At 34.0% G+C, this 24205-nt stretch overlaps 1 protein-coding gene across 9 annotated transcripts in view; it reads left to right on the top strand.

The window, feature by feature from the left end:
* Positions 1 to 24205, top strand: part of COL24A1 (collagen, type XXIV, alpha 1) — a 247039-nt gene that overhangs the window by 83916 nt on the left and 138918 nt on the right. For all 9 annotated transcript variants that reach the window (XR_001145261.1, XM_012722607.1, XM_012722606.1 and 6 more), the window contains one exon: positions 20766 to 20819. Coding sequence is in view for 8 of the 9 variants with exons in the window: in XM_012722607.1 (XP_012578061.1) it covers positions 20766 to 20819 (54 nt within the window). In the remaining variant the exon portion in view is untranslated. The remainder of the gene's footprint in view (positions 1 to 20765; positions 20820 to 24205) is intronic.

Below are 24205 nucleotides of genomic sequence, written 5' to 3'. Positions count from 1 at the left end.
CTTTAGTTGCAGATGGTACATGAGTTAGGAAGAACCATGTCACTTCTTTCTATTACTGCAGTTTTAAATCTTTGTACTATTTTCATAAAGCTAGGTAAAGGATGCATAGGCCTTTTTTTTTTTTTTTTACTAAGGGTCTTAAAAAAGATGTTTCCTTTTTTCTCTGTTGACTTTGCTACTTTATGATTTATCATCACTATTCAAAACATTGCCTCAGTCTTTGATTTCTATATAACTAGTGTAAGATTCTGAACTCTAATTTTGTCACATTGTGCCCATTCTGTTCCTTAACTACATTAAATATTTTTTTTGGGGGGGTGGCTAAAAATTTAACCTGTATTTGCTCTAGTTGGTGTAAGCTGTACTGAAAATGGAGCCTAATCCAAAGATTGTAATTTCTTGGTCATAAGGAAGTAATACATAGGCCACCATCTCTAAGGCAACACTTAGCCAAGTCTACCTCAATATACGGCTTTAATAGAATTTCAGTTTTAAGAATGAAAATTTTAATAGTCTTATCAAGTCTAAAAAGCTTCTACTTAACATTGGGTGAATTTTGAGATATAGAATCTTACAAGTTTTTCTAAATTTAGACTTATCCTATAGTGGTGATCAAAGATTTTTTAAGAAAAAACAATTGTGTGTTTATACTAAGGTTACTTTTGGTTTGCAACTCTGAATAAGGTTAAGAGTTAGAGGATCACACCCTTCAAATGTTAATATACCACCTTCACTACCAAATCAAAAATCTTTACTGGAGAGAATGGAATTATCAAACTTGTGTTTGTGTTATTTGCATGGTAGCAGAAGAAAGTATAAAATAGAGAAAAAGTTTGCCTGACAAATTAAAGTCTATTTAATAGAATAAAGAAAGACCAGGGAATTAATGGTTGGAGGTATAAGAAAGAAGAGGAAAGGATAGATTCAAGAAATAATTAAAAAATATAATTCGTGATACTTGAACTTTTTTGTTTAGTTCATTGTGTTTATGCAAAAGGAGTACAAGATAATTTTGATAATTCTTGCTCGAACAGTTTGGTAGACTGTGACCACAAAATTAAAGAGGAGTAAAATATTCAGAGTGATTGGATATAATGCTTTCATTTTGAATTTGTTAGACCTGAGTGTTTATAGGACAAACAGGAAATTGGTTTCATGAATGTATGGGAAATTATAGATCTGAAACTCATGGTAAATTATGTGTGTGTGTGTATGTAGTGAAAGCAATTGTAACAGGTGTGTGTGTGTGTGTGTGTGCTTGTTTAGTTTATGAACAGATGTCAATTTTCTCTGATTTTTTCTTACATAAAAGGATACACACTACAGGTATTCTTTCACAGTTGCCTTTTTTTAAAAACTTGTATTAAAATTAAAAATGAAAAATGTTAATACCCTGAAAATTATAGCAGGTAGTTCATAGAGGTCTTCACCATTCACTTTTATAGCTGCGTAGTATCTGATTGTGTGGATATATCATTGTTGGATATATCATTGTTCATCCACTTCTTCTCCCCTGTATGGAAAGAACCTCTCCAGCATTTTGAAATTATAAGCACTGTTGCAGTGAATATACTTGTGCAAATGTGTTTTTGTAGGGTTATATGTTTTGCTACAACTTAAACTTCTGGAGTTGGAATTTCTGGATTAAAAAAAAATGTTTTTCTTTCTGTAAAATTAAGATATTGCTAAATTCTTCTCTAAAGGACTTGTTCAAATTTATATTCCCATCAGCATTTCTCTGAGCATATTTGTTTAGTTAGATTGAAATTGAACATTTTTAATGTGTTTAATATATGTTTTTATCTTTCTTGTAAAATGTCTGTTTCTATGTTTTGCCTACTTTTCTGTGGGGTAACCTCTACATGTGTATAAATTATTTTTAATAGGTAAGTTAGTCCTTTACCTTTGATTGATATTGCAAATATTTTCTTCAATTTCTTTCCTTTTGATTTTACTTCTCTTTGGTTTGTGAAAATGAAAATATTTAACCAAATTTGTCGATATTCTATTGAAGTTAGATATTAAGTCCTAGGCAGAAAACTTTCTCATATGTCCAGGTTATAAAAACATCACCCACTTTTTCTTCTACTACTTGCTGATTCCTTTTTTATACATAGTTCCCTGACACATTACAAGATTTTTTAAATGAATGTTGTGATATATATGTAATTTTATTTTCTCAATTGTCCCAAATCCATTTGTTAGTCAAGATTTCTTTGCTTCACTTATTTTAAGCTAGCACATCTATCATATACTAAATTTCCATGCTGTTTCAGTCTCTGTCAGACTTTGTTTCTATGCCACTTCTATCATTGCCTATTCTTGAACTACTAGAACATAAAACCTTTGTAGTATGTTTTTAAAATAAGTGTCAAATATAACTGTGCATATTTAACTATATGACATCATAGTTATATATATATATATATATATGTATGTGTGTGTGTGTGTGTGTGTGTGTGTGGTGGGATGTTCATTAAGATGAAGATAATACAGTCATTAATTAAAATAGTGATATAAATTAAGAATTTGTATGTTCTGTGCCCTTTGACCTACATCACTTCATTTCTCACTCTCCACAGCCCTTACTACCACCATTTTATTCTGTTTCTATGGAATGAACCTTTTATTTTTGTTCCACATAAAAATTATAACATATAGCATTTGTCTTTCTCTGCTTGATTTAATTCATTTAGCATAATGCCCTCAAGGTCAAAAAATGCAGAATTTCCTCCTCCTTTATGGCTGAATAATATTCCATCGCATGTATAATGAGGTATAAATGCATGTATGTATCCCACATTTTCTTTATATATTTCTATGTTTAAAAGCATTTAGGTTCTGTCCACATATTGACTATTGAACATGGGTCTACTGATAGCTCCTTGAGAGGTTGATTTAAATTCTTTCAGATATATACTTACAAAGGGAATGGTTATATCAAATTATGATTCAAATTTTAATTTTTGAGTAGCTAGCACATTATTTCCCATTTGTCTGTACCACTTTGTCATTTCTACTAACAGTGTGTAAGGGCTCCTTTTCCTCCACATCCTCACCAGCATTTATTATCTGTTATCTTTTTGATAACAGCCATTCCAGTATGTGAGGTGCTATCTCATTGTGGTTTTCTTTGCATTTCCCTGAGATGCTATCCCATTGTGGTTTTGATTTGGATTTCTGTGACTTGATGTTGAGTGAGTTTTCCTTTAGCTATTGACCATTTATTTGTATGTCGTCTTTGGGAAAAAATGTCTATTCTTTGCTCATTTTAAAATTAGATTATTTGTTCTGCTATTGACATGTATGAGTTATTTACATATTTTGGAGAGCAATCCATTATCATGTATATGCTTTGTGTATATTTTCTCTCATTCTCTAGGTTACCTTTCAATTTATTGTTTCCTTTACTATGCAGAAACTCTAGCTTGATATAGTTCTACCTAATCATTTTAGGTTCTGTTGCCTGTGCTCTTGAAGGTCCAGATCTCTTCAGACTATATTACTATTATGATGACAGGAGCAGAAGAGCCCAGCAAAACTGGTTAATATTGTTGTCCAGTCCATGTGATTGCAAACTGTTTTTGATTTTTTTTTTAATTACAAAGGAAAAGAGCATGCTTGCCAAATCAGTGACTACATATCTCATGTGGGAAGCCCCAGTAATCAGCAACAGCAGTTGGAGAATGTCTGTAGTCATTCCCCAGAATCCAGCTGGTGTCCATTGGAACTAGCCTGGTGAATTAAGCAGTGGTTGGATAGAGATCACCGCCTATCATACTTTTTATCTCGAATAGGGACACTACTCTTTTACATTCTCTCCCCATGTAATATTATTTGTATCATGTGATTTACCCCACAGATCCAAAGGTCCACCTAATTTTAGGAGTATTCTTGGTCTTGAGGCTCCTCTTTAGACAGTCTGTCTGACCATCAATTGTCAACCGATCTCTTAAAGATATCTATTATGAAAAAAAAAAAGATATCTATTATGTAATTATTATTCACTAAAAATACTGAAGTGAATTGGATTAGGTTATGACTTCAAAGAATAAATATTCATAAAATCAGTATTCAATTCAAACTATATTTTTCCTTGGACATTGCATATGTTAGGTTTGGAAAAATAAGTTAAAAATCATTTCATTCTCATAATACCTAGAAGGGGTGAACCTCAAAAATCATGCATATATAGTCAAAGAATTTATTTCCAGAGACCCCTGGTTTCTTTTTTCTATTTTATTTCCCTCTTGGAAATGAATTCTGTTCATCCTTTTAAATCAATGTTTTTTTCTTTTTCTTTTATAATGTACCTTCTATTCAAAGTATGCTTTTAGAGAAAGATTTGATATACTTTACTCCAAGTTTAATAGTTAATGGCAATATAAATATTTCTCAAGAATATTTACAGTTCAAAAGCAAACAGAAACCCAGAACTAATAGAATGAACCTTGATTTGTAATATTTGGGTATCATTAATGAGTGAAGGACTGTTTGGGGGTGATTGAAAACATCTGATTGCTGGTCAAATTGATTATACCACCAGCTGGTCATCTGAGCTACTAACCAGGAAGGACAAGACTGACCAGGATTGCTGGCTAGTATCTTTAGTCCTGAAATCACATAAGACTTGATAAGAGTTGGTGAAAAGCACACACTGAAGTTTTCATTGTAAATGGTAAATAACTGGGATTGAATAGAACCCTGCATTATTAAAGACCACCTGAACAAATATCACTTCCAAACAATACAAAAATTATTTCTTGCTTCCTAATCCTAGGCAAATTACTAAACTGATTTTAAAAAGAAGAAAGTGTGTGTGTGTGTGTGTATACATATATACATATATTCATATATACATACATACATATATACATATACACACACATACACACATATATACACATACACACATATATATACACACACATATATACACACATACACACACACATATATATATTTGAAGTGTTGCAAGATAAAACACCACTTTAAAACATCTTAAAACAATTTTTTTTACCATACTGGTTCTATGTCTGCTTTTAATAAAAACATGTGGGAAATGTTTTAAAGGAATCTTCTATTTCTTTAAGCATAGTAGTATCAATTTGGAATACTAACTTCATGCTTCCTTCTAGTTCTGGCAGCAAACCACCATCAAATGTGGTAGCCAAATAGTTAGAATACTTGTTGATTCAGCTGTTAAACCCCTTGGGCTACTACAATTACCAAATAGTTGAATTTGGTATGTTCTTGGTAAAGGGGGCCAGTTGATTACTATAAAAATGAGCTGGGACCTCTAATTATGTAGATACCAAAAGTGACCAAGAAGTGGAATCTTTTTCCACCAGGGTGGTCTTCATTAAGAGGCAAAGACTGAAGTTCATTTGGAGAATTGCTCATATCAAGCAAAAGCATGCTTCCAAATGTCCATTTAGTGCCTCAGTAGACTTTAACTGGAATAAACCTGCCTTATGACATATAGTGTTCAATTGTATTTAGCTGAATAGATCTTAGAGCTGGATGGATTTCCCACTGAGACTTAGTTGTTATCTTTAATCACTTTGGTTTGGTTGAGTAATACAATGTTTTTAGTTATTACTCAAAAAGTAACCCAGAAAGAAAATGTGGTTCAATCAGACAACAAAAAATTGTTTCTTGTATTCCTACTACAAAGCTGCATTTAGTAAAACTGTAGGATGTACAAAAAGTGATGTATTTATAATTTTGATAAGTCTGTAGGCTAGTTGGAAAAAGTGTTAATAAGGATAGGGGCATCATGTGAGAATTAAATAAGTTGTCATTACACTGCAGTGTTAGGAGAGTAACATAAGAGCAGAGGGTTAGGGAAGGTTTCATGAGAAAGATATAGATATATGCATGTATAAGATATATATATATATATATAATTGATAGATTGATTAGACAGACAGACAAGAGATGTGTCATGAGGCCTGCCTACTCTGTTCTCTCAGACAGCTTGGAATTTTACGGAGTTGGTGCCAAGCTAGTTTTACAACTTTCCATTACTCTAATTCAAGGAATATGCATTTAGTCAGCTTTACTCACTGTTCTGTGCCATGCAGGTTGCCCAGAGGCATAGGTCTGATCATGTGACTTACCCTGCATGGAAGCTTTCCCATTTTCTGTTATTTATTTATATGTAATCTAATTCAGATGTATCTTTCTGAGTAACTATTTTCTGAGGAGGCTGGAATGTTTTACCTATTCAGGATGAATCTGAGTACTAGTTGTTACAATGAGGTATACCTAAGGCTGCTCATCAGATTGTTAAGTGTCGGAGACCAGCTGGAGGGAACACAGGCAGGACCCTAAGATGGGAAGGCGTTGGCATGCAGAGATTCCAAGAGGGGGAGAGGAGTGGGAGTGAGGAAGACACGGGAGCTGGGTACAAGTCTTCCTGCTCTGCCTTCAGCAGAGGTTTATTTTATACATTTCAAGCAGGCAGGGGGATGGCATTAGCATACGACAGGGGTTGAGATCACAATCACCTTTTTTTTAAGAATGGTCTGGGGTCCTTTGACCTTTACTTGAGATTGTAACATTCTAAAATCAAGGTTAAAAAAGAGGTACATAGGTGCTCAAAGTTTAAGACTAATATTACTATAGTGAAGATAGATAAGAATAAAGTCCTTTAAACCTTATCTGTTATTTGATGGTTTTTTCTACCTGAGACATCTTGGGAGGCAGGAAGAGGAAATTTCTTGCTAATCAAGTTTCGGAAAAATTCTTTGAAGAAACTTGCTAAAAGGTTTTAAGTAAGTTTCCTTGAGGTCTAGACAGTAGAAAGCATAATTTGCTCTGAATAGGAGACATAGGTGAATTTTCTTATCTAAAGACTGGATAGTAGAATCCTGAAAGACTAGCCAGAAAGACTTTTGTGAATTGCTTTGAAGTGTAGCAGGTAAAAAACTTGACTAGCTCTAAAACAGGCAACCTGGATGAATTTCCATATCTAAAGTCAGACAGTAGAAGTTTGAGTAATTCTGTAGAAGCTGAATAGAAGGCTAGGTGAGATAGTAGAATGATAAGATTTGGGTTTTCCTCCATCCAGCAGTGACTTTGCAGAAATGGCCCTTTTGCTTTTTTATTGATCAGCCAGTTGTTAAGTCACTTTTGACTTCAGAGGAATTTCTCACCCTGGTACAGTGCTTGCTTGTCAGGGCAGGCAGGCCTTATGTGGCTGAGGCAATCCAATTGTAAGCTGAAAGTTGCTCAGAATATTTTGATATTACGATTATACAAAAAAGGGAGGTCATAACATAAGTTAGCGTGGAAAGTCTGATTTTTCAGAGCTTTTCCCGAGCTACCCGAATCTGTCAGATGATAGCCGTTGCATAGCTTGTGTCAGATAAGGAAATCATTCTTAGAGAAGCATTAACAAAACTAGAGCAATTGTTATTAAGGAGACCTCTTATTACTGGTGTTGACAATTGGCCTAAAGACAACTTGCCCAACTTTTCCTCTTAACAGATAATAAAGTAAAAGACCATTTATTGTAGTTGACTGGACAGTGGTCAATATGTCCAGTCCCTATTTTGGTGGACTTTACTGACTCCCATTGATCATTTGGTGCAATCTTCAAATTTCCTTGCAGAAATCTATGTTTTTATCAGTATCCCACCTTCATCAACAATTGTCAGGGACCATGAAGGATCTGTGACCTTTATTCTGTTTGCAGTTTGACTGACAGTTTAAAGCTTTCTAGTAGTAACATAAAACTTCTGGGATAGGGCCCTTCCTGGTAGCGCAGCGGGTTAGAGCCCAGCACTGAGAAGCTTAAGCCACTTCTGCATGAGTTCGATTCCCGCCTGCCCCGGAGGTGACCACATGGCGTGGCAGACCTCTCCTGATCCATCCGCTTCTCCCCTCAGCAGTGTACCTCGTCGATCTGCCTGTTCTGCTCCCCACTCTATCTCTGGTGAATCCTTTCACCCTCCACGTCTCTGGCCTGTACCCCAGTTCTATATGAATAAATAAATAAATCTAAAAAAACCAACTTTTAGTATAAAGGACAAATTACTCTCAGCAATAGCAGTCCAGAGTATCAACATTTTTGCAGTGATTCACTGAGGCTAAATTCTCATGCAGTGTTGTGAAGGAAGGCTGAATAACATTTACATATGAAGCAGGTTGCATTACATAGGAGGAACTTTGAGTTTAGAGAAATTATTCTTTTATCTTGGGCAGTTATAGAAATAATGTAGTCCAGAAAGAGACATTACTATATGGATAGTAAGCACTCTGCCTTTGGCTACAGATGACATTCTCTCTTTAAATTTTTTTAATAAATCTTTTTTAATATATATATTTTTAAGATTTATGCATACAGAACTAGGGTACAGGCCAGAGGTGCAGGGGTGGTGAGAGGATTCACCAGAGACAGAGTGGGGAGTAGAACAGGCAAATCAACGAAACACACTGCTGAGGAGAGCAGCGGGCAAGTCAGGAGAGGTCTGCCACGCCATGTGGATCACCTCCGGGGCAGGGATTGAACTCCTGCTGAAGTGGCTTTAGCTTCTTAGTGCTGTGCTTTAACCCACTGCACCACAAGGGAGGGCCTAATATTTATTTTTACTGAGGTAATGTTGGCGTACAGCACTGTGCATGTTACCTTTAAGTTAATAACTAATAGTCTAAATGAAGAAACCTGTGGCATGAAGTTAAGGAAGACTTCCAAAAAGTATGGTTGCTTGAGCACAGACAGACAAATGGTAAGGACTTCAGTGGAATCAAATGGAAACAGAGTACAAGCATATTGCGGCATAGGTATAAGAAGGTAGGTATATTTAAACATTTGCTGCGATTAGCCAATGTTTTGCTCAGCTCTTCCATTAAAAGGGACAGAAAAATAACTCAAATTGTTTGAAGCCAAAAAAATCAGGATTGTTAGTATAATGAGGAAGGTCCACACTGTATGTGTCAAGAGTTTGGCTGGATATAGCTCAATAGATAGAATCAAGACACTCTGTCTTGTCTTAGCCTCACTTTTATCTATTGGTTTCATTCACAGGACCCATTGTGGAAAAGGTGGCTCTTGGCAGCTCTAAGCTTATATTCTGTAGATTTAGCAATGGTAGCAAAAAGAAAGCACTTTTCTTCCTATATGACTCCAGTAAAAATTTTAAGGTGGACACCAGCCAGTTTGGCTTGGAATATATAATCAGCTTTAAATAGTCACAACAGCTATGGGACTAGGGTATCATAGTTGGCAGGATTTGAGTCATTTACTCATACTGGAAACTGGGGTGGGAACCAGAATATATAGTTTGCACTTGGAGGTATCCCAAAGACATGGTGAGTAGATAAAAAAATGTCTTCTACATTTTATGTCTTGACTCCTCTTCCCTCTTGCATAGTTTTAAGAATGCCGCTAACTAAAATATGGCACCCACCCTCAACTGAAAATATATTCTTCCCTCTCTAAGAGATGATAACCCAATTAATATAATTAAGTGTTGCCTAAGACAACAGGGCCTGGTTCTGGGGGAAAAGGCATTCGTCTCAATGAAGTCTACATCTCAGTTCATCAGTGTGTGATTTTAGAAAGAAGGCAAGAGAGCCACAATATTCTTTCCATTTGGAAAAAAAAAAAAAGGTGGGGGGGAGTAGGGGGAGAAGCAAAGTGACACAGTCCCATAGCTGTGCACACAGAACAAAAACACTTGATACATGTCATTTCCTCACATTATAAATCTGCTTTTCTTGTCACCAACTTCCTATATACTTCCACAATATACATACCTTGAATAGGGTGTCTTTGAGATAGTCTCCAGGATATACATCCTCTGAAGCCAGGGAATTTCTTTTTATTCTGCAGTGTTTATTCAGTGACAAGAACAACGGCTGATATGTTATAACTATATATTGAATTAGTGAGTTATAGTCTCTAAGACATTTATATGAATTCAAAATGAGTCAAATATGTACATATTGAATACCTAAAATAATACCCAATGGTTACATTTCAAAACATAGTCATACTGTTATACCAAGAAAATTTGAAAACTGAGCTTCACTAATTTTTATATGGGGCATGTTCTTTAAAGGTCTTTAAATGATTGCAAATCTGAAATACCCAATACCAATTACAATGTTTTATAGTTTTATCGAGGTATGACTGTCTTTTAACAAATTGCATTGTATTTAAAGTATGATTTGCATTGTATTTAAAGTATGATTTGCTCCTTTATAACATGCACAACTTGTGAAGCCATCACCAAAATGAAGATAGTAGGCATATCTCTCAAACTACAACATCTCTGTTAATCTTGTTTATTTGTCCTTTCAATTTCCCTGCTCAACCCCCTTCCTCTCATGCCTAGTCGGTGTTAATTTGCTTTTTCTCATTATAGGTTATTCAAACCTAAGCATAAAATACTAGTTAAAACAGTTTATTTTAAATTGGATTTAATGTAGCTTTGTGTGGATGTCAGTAGTAGGTGTGTGACCTCGAAATTAACTTTGTAGATTCTTTTAAGCATGACTTCAAACATACTACAAATACTACTTAAACACAGTCTTGTTTAGAACAGAATGTATGTTGTATCATTATTGTCTTTGTGGGTTTTTCTCTGCTGGTTTTTAGGATGCTTTACATATGGAATTCAGTGGTTCTAAAGTCATCGCTTAAATATGTAGATTTACAAAAAGAAAAATATGTGAGTGGCAATAATCAGTTACAAAGATTTTCTACCATATAATCAAAAAATCTCGGTTGACTTTTTAAATCTAAAACAGCAAAAGAAAATGAAAAAAAGCTAGGTAGCTGGATCTTTATTTTTCATGTTTTCTAGAAGGTCTTATTTTCTAGTTGTGGTTTTCTCAGGGAAAAAAAAAAGTTCCCTAATTTGTACACTGTCCTATGCTAAATTCTAATTTCTACAGCGAATGTATTACTTCTATCCTACCTTTAAAAAAAATTTTGGCATTAACTGCTGGATTGGTTATTCTCAATCAGAAAAGGTTATTTTTTTAATTACTTTTTTACTTAGAATCACTATACTACATGTGCTTTCACATATGCTAGGGAACAAAATTGTATTATTTCTGGGATTGATGTCTTAAACCAAATTGCCCCTCTGCAGAACATTTCTCCCTCTGGATGTGTTCTTTCTTGTTAAATTTTAATCATATCTATAGAAACTATGCAGGTCAATTTTTACTGGGGTGGAAGGAGAGAAGGAATAGAGATTTATTTAATTTTTTTAAATTTTCAGATAAGTGGTAATTTTTGAAACTGTATAATTCAAATTACAGTTATTCAAGCTATTTTAATCTGGTCATTTGCACCATCAGAAATTTATTGACTATACTGTATGCCCAGCATGGCTAGATTTTGATAGCTTTACCCTGTAGAGATTCATAGTTTACATTACCTATCTTAAATGTTTACTAATTTTATCATTTTTAAATATCTTTTTTAAAATATGTCCAGTTTTCTAAGGAATATATTCATTACTACTTTGTTTAGTTTTGGAAACTACTTCCAAGATGAACTGAAGCCAAATAGTATGGGGGTCCTTGTGGACATAAAACACACTGATTATCACGATAAATGAAAAATTGAAAATTTTCATGACAAATATATAAATACCACTCTTACCTATAATGGCAACAGAGTAGTTTAAGTTACCTTGTAAACCATAAGAAACATTTCAATTTTCCAAAATTCACATTTTGTTTTCAACCTATTGTAATTGAATGCTACTCAATCTGAAAGCTGAACTTTACTGTTTTTTTCTAAAGGTGAGTTCAATGAATAAATTCTGTTTTCCATCTAAAATTCTTCCAAATGTTACAAATGCTTGTTTAGTTGAAAGCAGTTATCTACAATAACCAAAATATCACTAATAAAATGACAATCCAAAAACAGTTACCTTTTTTACAGCTTTATGGAAGTACAATCGCATAGAATAATCTGCATATTCTAATTGTATGGGGTCATTGTTTGTCTTGCATGCACAATCTGTGACCTTCACAATGACCTTGTTCACCTTTTGTAATCACTTCCTTCTAGTCCTCCTGTGTCTTCCCTTCCCAGGCTGTCACTCATCTTCTTTTGGTCACTATTAATTAATTTGCATTTTTCGAAAGTTTTAATGTAACTTTAATGTGGGATTATACCATGTATATTCCTTTTTGGTCTTTTTTTCACTTAATGTAATGCAATTGAGAGTTGTTCAGATTGCCACTGGTTTCATTTTACCAGTATACTCTGATTAGGTTATCCTTGGGTTGATTTATTTGTAGATGGTTTCTCCATTTCCTATTTTTTTTATTTAACTAAAAGGAAACATATAGTGGGTTATGAAGATGTGATACATAGACACAATGGACCACCATTCAATGATCAACAAAGATAAATGCATGTCATTTGCTGCAATATGGGTGGAGCTTGAAAGGATAATGCTAAGTGAAAAAAGAGACACAGAAATACCAGGTGTTGTCACTAATATGTGGAATATGAAATCACAAATTTATTAAAGAGGAACTGAAAAACTAACCCTTGATAAGTGACTGCAGAACAGAAACAAGAAGTCAGGAAGAGGGTAAAAAAGGGAAAGAACAAAGAAGAAAGGAAGCACAAAGATCTATGGTGGTGGAATATGAGACATTTGGTGATGGATACACTATGGTGATAATTCTTGTTGGGAGTATTTCAATATTATCTCAATTTAAAATAAATTTTTAAAAAGAGATCACTCCAATTGAACTACTAATGTGTTCAGTGAATGCCATAAACATCATATATTTCTTCTACTAGGACACTCCAAACTTACAACTCACTACTATCAAAATGGCAGTATTTTATGACTTACCAGGAAATTAATGAAATCTTCCAGAGTTTTGGCTCCCAGTTTTTGCTTTTAAAAAATGCATGTGAATTTATCTCCAGCTTTTAGTGATTAGAGAATAATAAAACTGTTTTTACTGGAGAGAAAGCTGAGTCATTCTGCTCGTCTCAGTGCATTACACAGATGTGAGGGATCTGGAAATAGAAAACACATTTTTTCATTTTTAAAGCTTCTTCAGTTTTCTGCTTCTTGATAAAAATTGTTGATTATTCTACGTCTATTAAGAAGGCAGCAGATGCAGCATACAAAATCAATACACAAAAATCATTTGCCTTTGTACTCACCGATAATGAACAATCAGAAAGAGAAATTGTAGGGTGTCCCAAGCACAAAATTATGGACCCCTCCATGGTGGGTGTGGCATGGTGCCATACATCAGAAAAAATGTGATCCTATACCTCTGAATCACAGGGCTGTAGACAAATACAGCCTTGTCTTTTTTAAAGAAAATAATTTACAATTGTATCAAAAAGAATAAAATACCCAGAAAACTACTTAAGCAATAATAAAATACCCAGAAAACTATTTAAGCAAGAACAGTACTGAATTGCTATAAGACATTAATGAAAGAAACTGAAGAAATTAAAGGCACAAGTAGATGGAAAGACATTCTTTGCTTATGAACTGGAATAATATTGATACACACACACACACACTATCCAAAGCAACCCACACATGCAATGAAACCTTATCAAAATGCCAGTGACCTTTGTTTTCCCACTACAGAAGTAGAACAAGCAGTTCTAAAGTTACCATTAAAGCACCAAATAGAGAAACCACACATAAACTGTCAATTAATTTAGGACAAATGGATCAAGAATCTTTATTGGGAAAGGGCTTTCTCTAAAAACAATAAAGCTAGTTTGAGCCACTACGTTACATCATACAAAAATACCAGCTCAAAATAGATTACAGACTTGAATGTAAGACCTGAAAACATAATACACCTAGAAGAAAAAAAGAGTAAAATCCTTGATACATTAATGCTTTGTCAGATATGATTCGCAAATGTATCCTCCTTTTTATCAGTTGCCTTGTCACTTTAGTAGTGTTTACTTTTGCAGTGTAGAAACTTTTAATGTAGTCCCATTCCATTATTTTTGCTTTTTTTCTGCCTTGCTATTGAAGATGAATCCACCAAGAAAGCTCTAAAGCCAATGTCAAAAAACTTAATGTCTCTTCCATTTTATGGTTTTAGATCTTATATTTAAGTCTTGATTCTATTTTTGAATTAATTTGTGTGTGTGGTGTAAAACAGTCAAGTTTCATGAAATTGTTCAGTTCCCTAACCCCATAGTCACGAGGACATCTTCCTTTCTTCATTAAATATTCTTAACCTTTTTTATTATGAATTAGTTGTCCCTGTATGTGGGATTTATTTCTGGGCTATTAATTTTGTCCCATTGATCTGTGAATCTTTTAATTGCAAAACAATGATGTCTTACTATAACTCTCTAGTATAGTTTGAGATATGTGAGACCCCTATTTCATTTTTTCTTAGGATTCAAATTTTAGGAATTTTTGGTCTATGTAAATGACGCCAGTGGAATTTTGTTAGGTATTGCATGGTATATTGCTCTAGGTAAAATGAACACTGTTCAATGAACACTGCTGTCTTTTAATCCATGAACACAGATATCTCTGTATCTTAAGAGTCTTCAATTTCTATCAACAGTGTCTTCCAATTTTTGCATGCAAATCTTTCACCTCCTTGTTTAAATTTATTTTATCCTTGTTTATATTTATTTATTTTTGTTATAATTGCAAATGGCTTTGTTTTCTTTTTTGGCATTTGTTTACATGTAGAAAAATAACCTATTTTTGTATATTCATTTTATACTGTATTTCCAGTAGTTTTAGGGTTTTTCTTTATACACATCATTTGCAATTAGTGACAGTTTTACAAATGCTTTTCCAATTGGATATGTTTCTTTTCATCCCTTGTTTGCTCTGCATGGTACTTAAAATGCCAGGATAAAGATAATGGTGATAATGGGTATCATAATCTTGTTCCTGATCTTAGCAGACAAGATTTCAATTATTTCTGTTGAGTATGATGCTGAACCATTCTTGCACACCTGGGATACATCATATTTGATCATGATGTGTGTTCCTTTTAGTGTAGTATTGATTTTGGTTTGTTCTTGTTGAAGATTTTACATATTTTCATCAAAAGCATTGGCTGGTAGCTTTCTTGTTTTATGATGTCTTTTCCCTGATCTTGATATCAGGGTAATGCTGTATTTTAAAAAAATGGGTGGGGAAGTGTAATTTCCTCTTTAATTTTTTAAAGGAGATTGAAAATTGTGGATATTATATCTTTGAGTCTGGTAGACTTCACCAGTGATACCATCTCGTACTGGACTTTTGTTCTGGGGAAGGTTTTGATCACTGTTTTTCTTTTCCTTACTAAAGATCAGCCTGTTCAAATTTTCTTCACCATGATTCAGTGCTAGAAGGTTGAACAGTTCTAAGAATTTACTCATTTTTCCAGAGGATGTCCAAATTGTTGGAATGTAGATGTTCTTACTTGTCTTTTATGATCTTTTATATTTCTTTGGTATTGTAACTTCTTTCATTCCTGATTTTATTTAAATTTACTTTTTTTTTCTTAGCAAGTCTAACAAAAGTTTTGCCATTTTTTTTTTCTCATAGAGTCAGTTCTTGGTTTTTGGTTAAATTTTTGGTTGCTTTTCTGGTTTCTGATTAATTTCTGCTGTGATTTTGTACTGTTTCCTTCCTTGTACTCATGTTGAACTTTGTCTTTTTGTAGTTCCTGTAGATGTACTATGAAGTTGCTTTTATGTACTTTTTTTTTGCTTCTGCTAAGCCTGCTTTGTTATGAGCATCCAGTTTAGTTCCACTTTTGCTGCATCATGAAGATTTGGATAAATCTTTTCCATAAAAGATTTGGAAAATAGTATTTTCATCTTCATTTGTTTCCAGGTATTTTTTCATTTCTCCTTTGATTTTTTTAATTGACCCAGTGTTTGATTAGTAGTATGTTTAATCTTCACCTATTTGTGATTTCCCCCCCTCTTTTTCTTGTGGTTGGTTTTAACTTTGTACCACTATGGGTTGGAGATTGTCAATCTTTAAAATTGAAATTAGGTTTGTATCTCAACCTATGATCTGTCCTTGAGAATATTGCATGTGTTCCAGACTTGAAAATATGTATATTTTTCTGTTTGGGAGTTAAATGTTGTAGTGTATATATATATTTTAAATCCCTCTAAACTAGTGTGCCATTTAAGGCCAGTGTTGTCATCTTGATTTTTTGACTGGAGGATTAATTCATTGATGTAATATGTTAAAATATTGTAGAATTAATTATTATTGTGCTGTCAATTTCTCCATTTAGGTCTGTTAATATACTTTTAAAATATGTTTTGATTCTTCTGTATTATGTATATATATATATTAATTACTGTTCTATCTTCATATTCATCATTGTATAGTATCCATTTTTGTCCTTTTTTTGTATTCTTTAGTCTTTTTTTTGTCAGATTATAAGTATACCTATAACTAGGGGTTGTTTTTGTTTAGCTTGTATTTGCATTGACTGTTTTCTCCCATTTCTTCTATTTCTGTCTGTATGTATCCTTACCCCTGAATTGAGTCCCTTGTAAATGATATATAGTTGGGTCTTGTTTTTAATCCTTCAGCCACTCTGTAAACCAGAGTGAGGATTTAGCCCATTTACATTTAAGATGGTGATTGGTGTGCATGCACTTATTGTCACTGAATCCTTTGTTCTCTGTTACTCTGTTTCCTCCTATTACTTTCTTCTTTTTCTTCCCTTGATGCTTGATGGCTTTTTTTTTTTTAGAGGTTTGCTTAGATTTGGTTTTCATTTTCATTTGTGTATTGACTGTAAGCTTATGGTTACCATGAATTTCCGATGTAAACTTTACATGTGTATGACATTTTTAGGTTGATAGCACTTGACTTTGAACATATTCAACCTTTATTTTATTGCTGTCTCCGCCCACATTTTATATTTGCCACCTCATTTTACAGGTTTACCTACTATGGGTCCCTCAGCTAATTATTGTGGCTTTCAATAATTTTGATATTTTTGTGTTTTAATCTTTATCATTTCCGAATGTGGTGATCCACTGCTTTTGCCATACAGTTACCTTTTCCGTATTAAATTTTTCTTGCATATGCTTTCTTAATGTCAGTACTAGTTCTTTCCAGTTTAGAGAAACCTCTTTAACATGTCTTGAGTGACCAGTTGAGTGGTGATGAATTCCTTTAGCTTTTGCTGAAATTTTTACTCTTTTTATCAGTTTTGAATGTTAACCTTGCAGGTTATAGAATTCTTAGTTGGAATTTTTCCCTTTCAGCATTGTGTATATGTTTCGTCACTTCCTTTGGCCTCTGATTATCTGTTGAAGGTCTGATAATAGCTTTATGGTTTTCCCTTGTATGTGAAAAACTGCTTTTGTCTTGCCGCTTTTAAGGTTTCCTCTGTAATTTTTGCCATTTTAAATATAACATCTTTTGGTGTGCATCTTTTGATTTTCTCTTATTTGGAATGGTTAGAGTTACCTCTGCCTGGCTGTTTCCTTCCTCATGGTAGGGAAATTTTTATCCTTTTTTAAGTCAATTAAATTTTCTGTACCTTTCTGCCTTCTCCTTCTGGGAGAATTAATCCCCTGGATTTTGTCTCAGAAGTCACTTCGTGTATGTTTACTTTTTTAAAATCCTTTTTCATTTGCTCCCCTGTCTGTTGCTTTGTGTTCAAGCTTTGAATTCTGCTCCTCTGTTTTACTCAGTCTGCTATTAAACCTCCCCACTGTATTTTCAGTTCTATCAATTCTATCATTGTATTCATCAACACTGAAGCATTTCTTTGGTACTTAGTTTTATTTTACTTTTTCCTAATGCATTCATTCTTCTGGGTTTAATTAGAATCTTTATAATTATTACTATGAAGTATGTTTATCTCCATTTGCTTAAGGTGTTTTATGGTATGTTACATTATCTTGCTCTTTCATTTTATTTTCATTCATCAGCCTCTTCATTCTGCCCAAATCTCTTTATTTGTCTCCATAACTCCCCAAGTAAACATCCCACCCTTCAGGATTTCTCCTGACTATAAATCACCACAGGAGAGGTGAGGTTTCTCCCTTGGTGATCAGCTGTCTAAATGCTGTCCTTTTATCCTTTATTATGGAAGCCTTTTTTTAATATTGCTTTTGGGTCATCTTTCATACAAATTACTTCATATGTAATTGTAGTTTTTTGTGTGTGTGTGGAAGAGAGTGATTTCAAGGCTCTTCCTACATCACCATCTTGAACCAAAATATTACTAGTATTAAAGTTCATACTGTCCCATATCTGGCCACTTAGATCTCTCAATTCCCAAAAGTTCTCTGAACATGAGTCTAGTTTTGATATTTTCAATAGCTTGTTTGCTTTCTGATATGACAAGGTATTATCTGGAGGATGGACAGGAATTATTACTTTACTGACAAGATTTCTGTGAAATAGTGTTTGTAAACCAGGTTGTAAACCAAAAATAATAGCTATCATTTAACAAGAGGAATAATTATCTTTTTTTTTTATTTGTGTTATGGGCCAGGTACTAGTCTCCCAAGTAAGAGTTAATATGTCATAAAACTGCCTTCAAGGAATTTAAAATCTGATGAGAAAAAAATAAGCCAAATTACTAGGGTGATTGTATAGGATAACAGGTTAGAGTAAGAATATTTAGAAAGGACCTTAGTTATGGAGATCACAGAAAGACTTCCAACTATAATGTTATTCAGCAGTTTGTTCATGTGAAGACATTAAGGAAAAATTATTTATGGCAAAGTAAAGTGTATATATGAAAGCCCAGAAGTAAAAAGAGATTGTATTTTCAGAGCATTGTGGTTGTATAGTATTTGGAGTGTTGGGTACAGGGAATAGAGAGCTGAAAAAAGTTCAATTCATGAAGGCCCCTCTAAGCCAGGTATTAAGGAATTTGGATTTTATTCTCAGTTTAGCAACCAAGTAGCATGATCATTTTCATAGATTGAGTCTGGCTACAGAGTCAGAATAACCTGTGTAGAGGATGGACACAAATGAAAGCAAAGAACAGTGACTTGTGTAAGGGTAGTGGAGTCTGCAGCAAATTGACAATGATTTTGGAGATGGAATTGATGGAGCTCAATGAGTGGTGAGTGTGGTGGTAATAGTGATGAGGAGAAATGTGTTCAAAGGTGATATGTAGCTTTTTAGGGTTAGAAACTGGTGGTCAGTAGGGAACAGTCTCTTAAATAGTAAATATAGGAGGAAGGAAGAGCAGGCATGTGGGAGAGATCATGAATTCTACTTTAGACAAGATAGTGGTTCAGCTGGAACTAACACAGAATGCTGTGAATCAATTTCAGAGGGATTTTCTCTCACTGTGTGCACAGGGAACATTAGAGAGAAAGGGTATAAAATTACTGGATAAACAATCTAATTTTTAAGTTGTCTATTATACAAATATAGTGAGTCAAAGCATTTTCTCTCTTAATCCAGACTCGATGAGTTGCTATCATTTTCTATTCATTTGTTGTTTGTTTTTTCTCCAAAATCAGTATTCTGAGTCAGCCTTTGTTCTTGCTGTGGTAAATTTTATTGCCATCACATTTAACCCTCCACTGTGCTACCTTTTAAACCTCATACTCATATTTTAATGGAAATCACTTTTACTTTTACAAAATGCTGATTCTTTTTATTCCTTGTCCACAACAATGAGCATCTCCGAAATAACTTTATGACAACATAATTAAAATTACAATTATTTGCTTATTATGAAATTGAATCACACTGTAATGTATTATTTTGGAGATGGTTATTTTAGAATAACATTATAAGTTATTCCCAACACAGATTTAATCTTATACTGCAGTCTGTTTCTACTTCTTGAGCCTGTTGTTTTGGTTTGTTTGACTGTAATTTCCAAAAAAGTAAACTCATGATTTCCAGAAAAATATAAACATGGCTCAAAGAATATACTAAACTCCTTGATTATGGATGAAACCAGTAAGGTATATAGACAAATTCAAAGAGGAGTTAAGGAACTCCAAAATATTTACAATTAAAAATGGGAATGTTAGGACAAGATAATTGAGGTACATATAAAACTGATTAATGTCCTGTATATTGAGGCATAACCTTTGAGGTTATTTTATTCACTAGAGAGAATTTATTTGCATTTCTACCTGTGCAAACCCTACAATTTAACATGTAGTTAGTAAACATTGAGTCTACAGTATGCAAGTCCTCAGGGAACTCCTACCCCATGTCAGTTTGAAAAGACCAATTACACCTCTTGCCCAAGTTGTAAATGACTTTTGCATAAGACTTCTGCTCTCCCTCTTTTTTTAAAGATTTATTTATGCTTACAGAAATGGGGTACAGGCCAGAGTTGTAAGTGGGTGAGATTATTCACCAGAGACAGGGTAGGGAACAGAACAGGCAGATCTACTGAAACACACTGCTGAGGGGAGCAGCGGGCTAGTCAGGAGATGTCTGCCATGCCATGTGGGTCAGCTCCCTGCACAGGGATCGAACTCATGCTGAAGTGGCTTCAGAGAGCTTCATAATGCAGTGCTTTAACCCATTGTGCCACCAGGGAGAGCCCGACTCCTACTCTCTTTGTACTAGAACATTTTCTTTGGGTCTGAGGATTTTTGGTCTGTAACTAACTGATAAAGGATGTTGTTTAAGGACATTTTCTCAGTGTTGTGTTCCAATGTTAACTGCCTATCTTAATCTTTAATACTGAGTTACTGAGGAGTTTAAATTACTTTGAGTATGAAATAAAGGCAAAGGGAAATTTTACATGCTTCAGTAGATTTAAAGTAATTTCCTATGAAATAAACTGTACATTTTTATATTCCTTAGGGTTTTCCAGGAGATATTGGGATTCCTGGACAAAATGGCCCTGAAGGATCAAAGGTAAAAAAGAAAAGTGAAAGATAAAAATAAAATGTATGCTACTTAGAATTTTTGAATCTCATATCATAATGATTATGAAAGTACTTTAAGAATATCAAAATTTTGAGCTATCTTGAATGCATTTAATAAATTTTATACAGCTTTTTCCCCAGATAATAAGGAAATATTTGTGCCTCTGTTACCCCGGTGGTATTTGTTTAACTAGAGGAAGTTATTCAGTGTTTGGGGTTCAGATCATTAGAAATTACTTTCCTGGTTTGCTGTGGACTTAGACTAATGGTGACAATATTTTTGAAGTTCATAAATCACTAAAAAGGAATTTCTGGGGGGGGGGAACGGAGGAAATTTTTCTGACCACTGTAGACCTTAGGGCTCACAAAATATCCACAGATTAAAATTAAAATTTATGTTGCCTTTTGCTCAGTGAACATCCTAAAGTAACCAAATATATTGAAGTACTGAAGCGTCCTGGGTGATTTATGTTTTAAGAAGATACCTTTTTCATTGTCAGTATGGGGGATAGTTTAAATAGAAGTGAAATTGAAAACATGGAGATGAAATAGAAATAATTAGGTGGGTTGTTATAAAGATCTGAAATAAGACATTCATTCAGGCAGCAAATATTTCTGACTCTTAGGTGACAGCCAGTATATCTTACCCTAGGGCAACAAAGATGAAAAGTCCTTATGCTAACTTTCAAGAAACTTACAGTCTAGAGAAAGATATACAGGAAAGTCTGTCGAATGGTCATATGAATAATACAGAATATGTACTACTGTGAATGAACAGCTTTAAGGGATTCAGATAACATTTTACAGAGAAGATAGCACTTGAGTTGCTATGATACATGAATAGGAATTTACAGTTAGGCCATGGGATGTTTAGCATTCAGGAAAAGGAAGCTGGGAAGAGGTTGGAGGTGCAATATATGGAACATATTTATAATAAAAGTCATTCATTTTTTAATGTTCAGTTCATCTTGAACTGAACATTATGTATTTGGCAACCATAGTGGCCTAACCTTTGCCTTTATGTAATGACAGTTCTCCCTATATTTCTGTGTCCATAGAAAGGTAGTCTTCCTACTCAGCATTCAGATTCTATATAATGTCTTATATAAAACCCTGTCCTGACCCTGGAATGATCTCAGGCCATCAGTTATCTGCTTTACTCAGATCTTTTGTGTTGCTCAAAATTTCCCCTCTTTACACTTAAGACCATTCTGCTGCCAAAGTTAGGGTTTAAGCCATCTTTGCTTTTCACCAAGATTACTGTAATAGCCCTCCAATTGTTCTTGCTGCCTACATGCTGGCACTTCTTCAAAACTTCTTCCTAGCTGATGATGGAATAATCTTTGTGAAGTACAGATCTCATCATATCATTCTTGTGGATAAGTCCTTCCATGTTCTACACAGATTCTAGGTTAACTCTTGCACTTTATTATTTTTTTACCCACACAAAGTTGTTATTCTTTTGTTTAACTTTTTAAGTAATTTTCTTTAAGACAACATTGGTTTACAGCACTGTATCTGATTCAGAAATAGAGGCGCCTACATCTTCATGTATGTGTTACCACACCACAGCTACCACCAAGGCCCCTCGGGCCCTTACGCAAGGTTCTTTATGACCTATCCTCCCTTGCTTTCATTCTCTAGTCCCATGTGTAACAATGATATGCCACTCTTCCAAGCATTAGTACAGGTACTATTGGAATACCCAACAATTCCGTATTTGTTCAAATCTCACAACTTCTTGCTAATCTTTCTCTCTGAATAACTCACTGCTTTCTTGTACCCTCCTTCATAGAGCTAATGCCTATATATCACATAACATGTTGTTTAGGAAGCTTTCCCTGTTCTTTCTAGTTGTGTTGTTTCTTCTCTGTATTCCTGAGAGAAATAGAACTACCAAGCACTTATCTTTATATACAATAATTTCTGATTTTCTTCTTATTTCTCATAGACAGTAAGCTTTTTGAGAAAAGACTGATTTTATGCATACCAAATAACCATACTTACTTCCATCCGGGACCACAAGATCATTGATAAGCACTAAATGCTTGTATGAGTGGTTGAACGACTATTTAACAGCTGTTTTAGAAATGGAAACAATATGACTATGTACTGATGAGGTGAGCAGAAGCAAAAAAAGAGAAGTCAAAGATAAAAGATTCTGGCTGGAGTCTCAATACATTAGCTTAAGTAGAGAAGTCCCGAGAAGCAGCAGGTTGAAGAATGCGGAAGGCAGGAAGTTTGATTCTGGTGCACAGATAACTCCCTTTTCAAAAATTTGTATTTTGCCACTTTTACCAAAGACCAATGTTAGTTCCTATTTCCAATAACTGGAAGAAGGCTGAAGAATAATTTTGTATTTGTGACAAAAGACAAACAGTGAGATAGAACTCAGCGTTTTCTCTGCAGGAAGCCATCACAAGACAAGCAAGCAGTGTGATGCTGCCTCCTGCTCTTCCTCAGGCACTACTTTATAAAAGTTGTGTATTTACATATCATTCCAGCCTTTATCTACTATTTAGAAACAATCTTTATTTTTATTATTTTAGTTTTGTGCATTATATGTAACTTAGTTTTTGGATCTGGGAACTCTCAAAAAAAATTTCCCTATGATTTAAGGGTAATTGCTTCTTCAGTTTATGCCACTTCAATTTACGAAGAGTTTCATCAGAAAACTCTACTTTTGAAGAGCAGGGGAAACCTATACCTGCCTAATATGTAGGTCGAAATAACCAATGTCTAACCAATCCTAAAATAAAATGAGTAGCATGAATGGATTTGAGAGGGGCTGAGGAAGGATAGAGAAGGGAGCTGAAACGTTCCCTCTAGTTTAACTCTTCCCCTCTGTACACAGGAACTTGAACTTGATACGTGCATGAACACATTTATTTCTCCATTCATCCAAACAGTATTCATTTAATAGTAAGTTTCTCTTATGTGATAGATGAAGTACTAAATATACTTCATAGAGATTTCTAAACTATAATCTCTCTGATAGATGAGGTATCAGTTTAGTAAAATATTTTTTAAAAGTCCTTAAACATGCTACATAAAAGACTTGGTTAAGTGCTCCGAGAATCTAATAATTGGGAATTGATTCTGCCTTAGGAAATTGGGAATTTCTTCAAGAGAAAGTGATCACTGAACTTAATGTTTTTAAGACAAGAACAAGAACGATTTCTGAAGCCTTTTTTAAATTTGGAAATTTTGTTTTGCATAAAGTTTTCGCCCTTCTCCCCTCCAAAACATGCCAGAGAACTGAAAAAAATTGACTGATTCCTTGAATATTATTACTTTAGTTATCTTAAACTTTAGTTATCTTTCAGCTTCCTTTTCATTATTTCTTTTAGGTTTGAAATGACAATATATATATAT

Source organism: Condylura cristata, unplaced genomic scaffold (assembly GCF_000260355.1).
Source record: "Condylura cristata isolate star-nosed mole 26May11 unplaced genomic scaffold, ConCri1.0 scaffold00008, whole genome shotgun sequence".
NCBI lineage: Eukaryota > Metazoa > Chordata > Mammalia > Eulipotyphla > Talpidae > Condylura > Condylura cristata.
The sequence above is the reverse complement of the archived record's forward strand: the minus strand, read 5'-3'. Positions and strand labels throughout refer to the sequence as shown.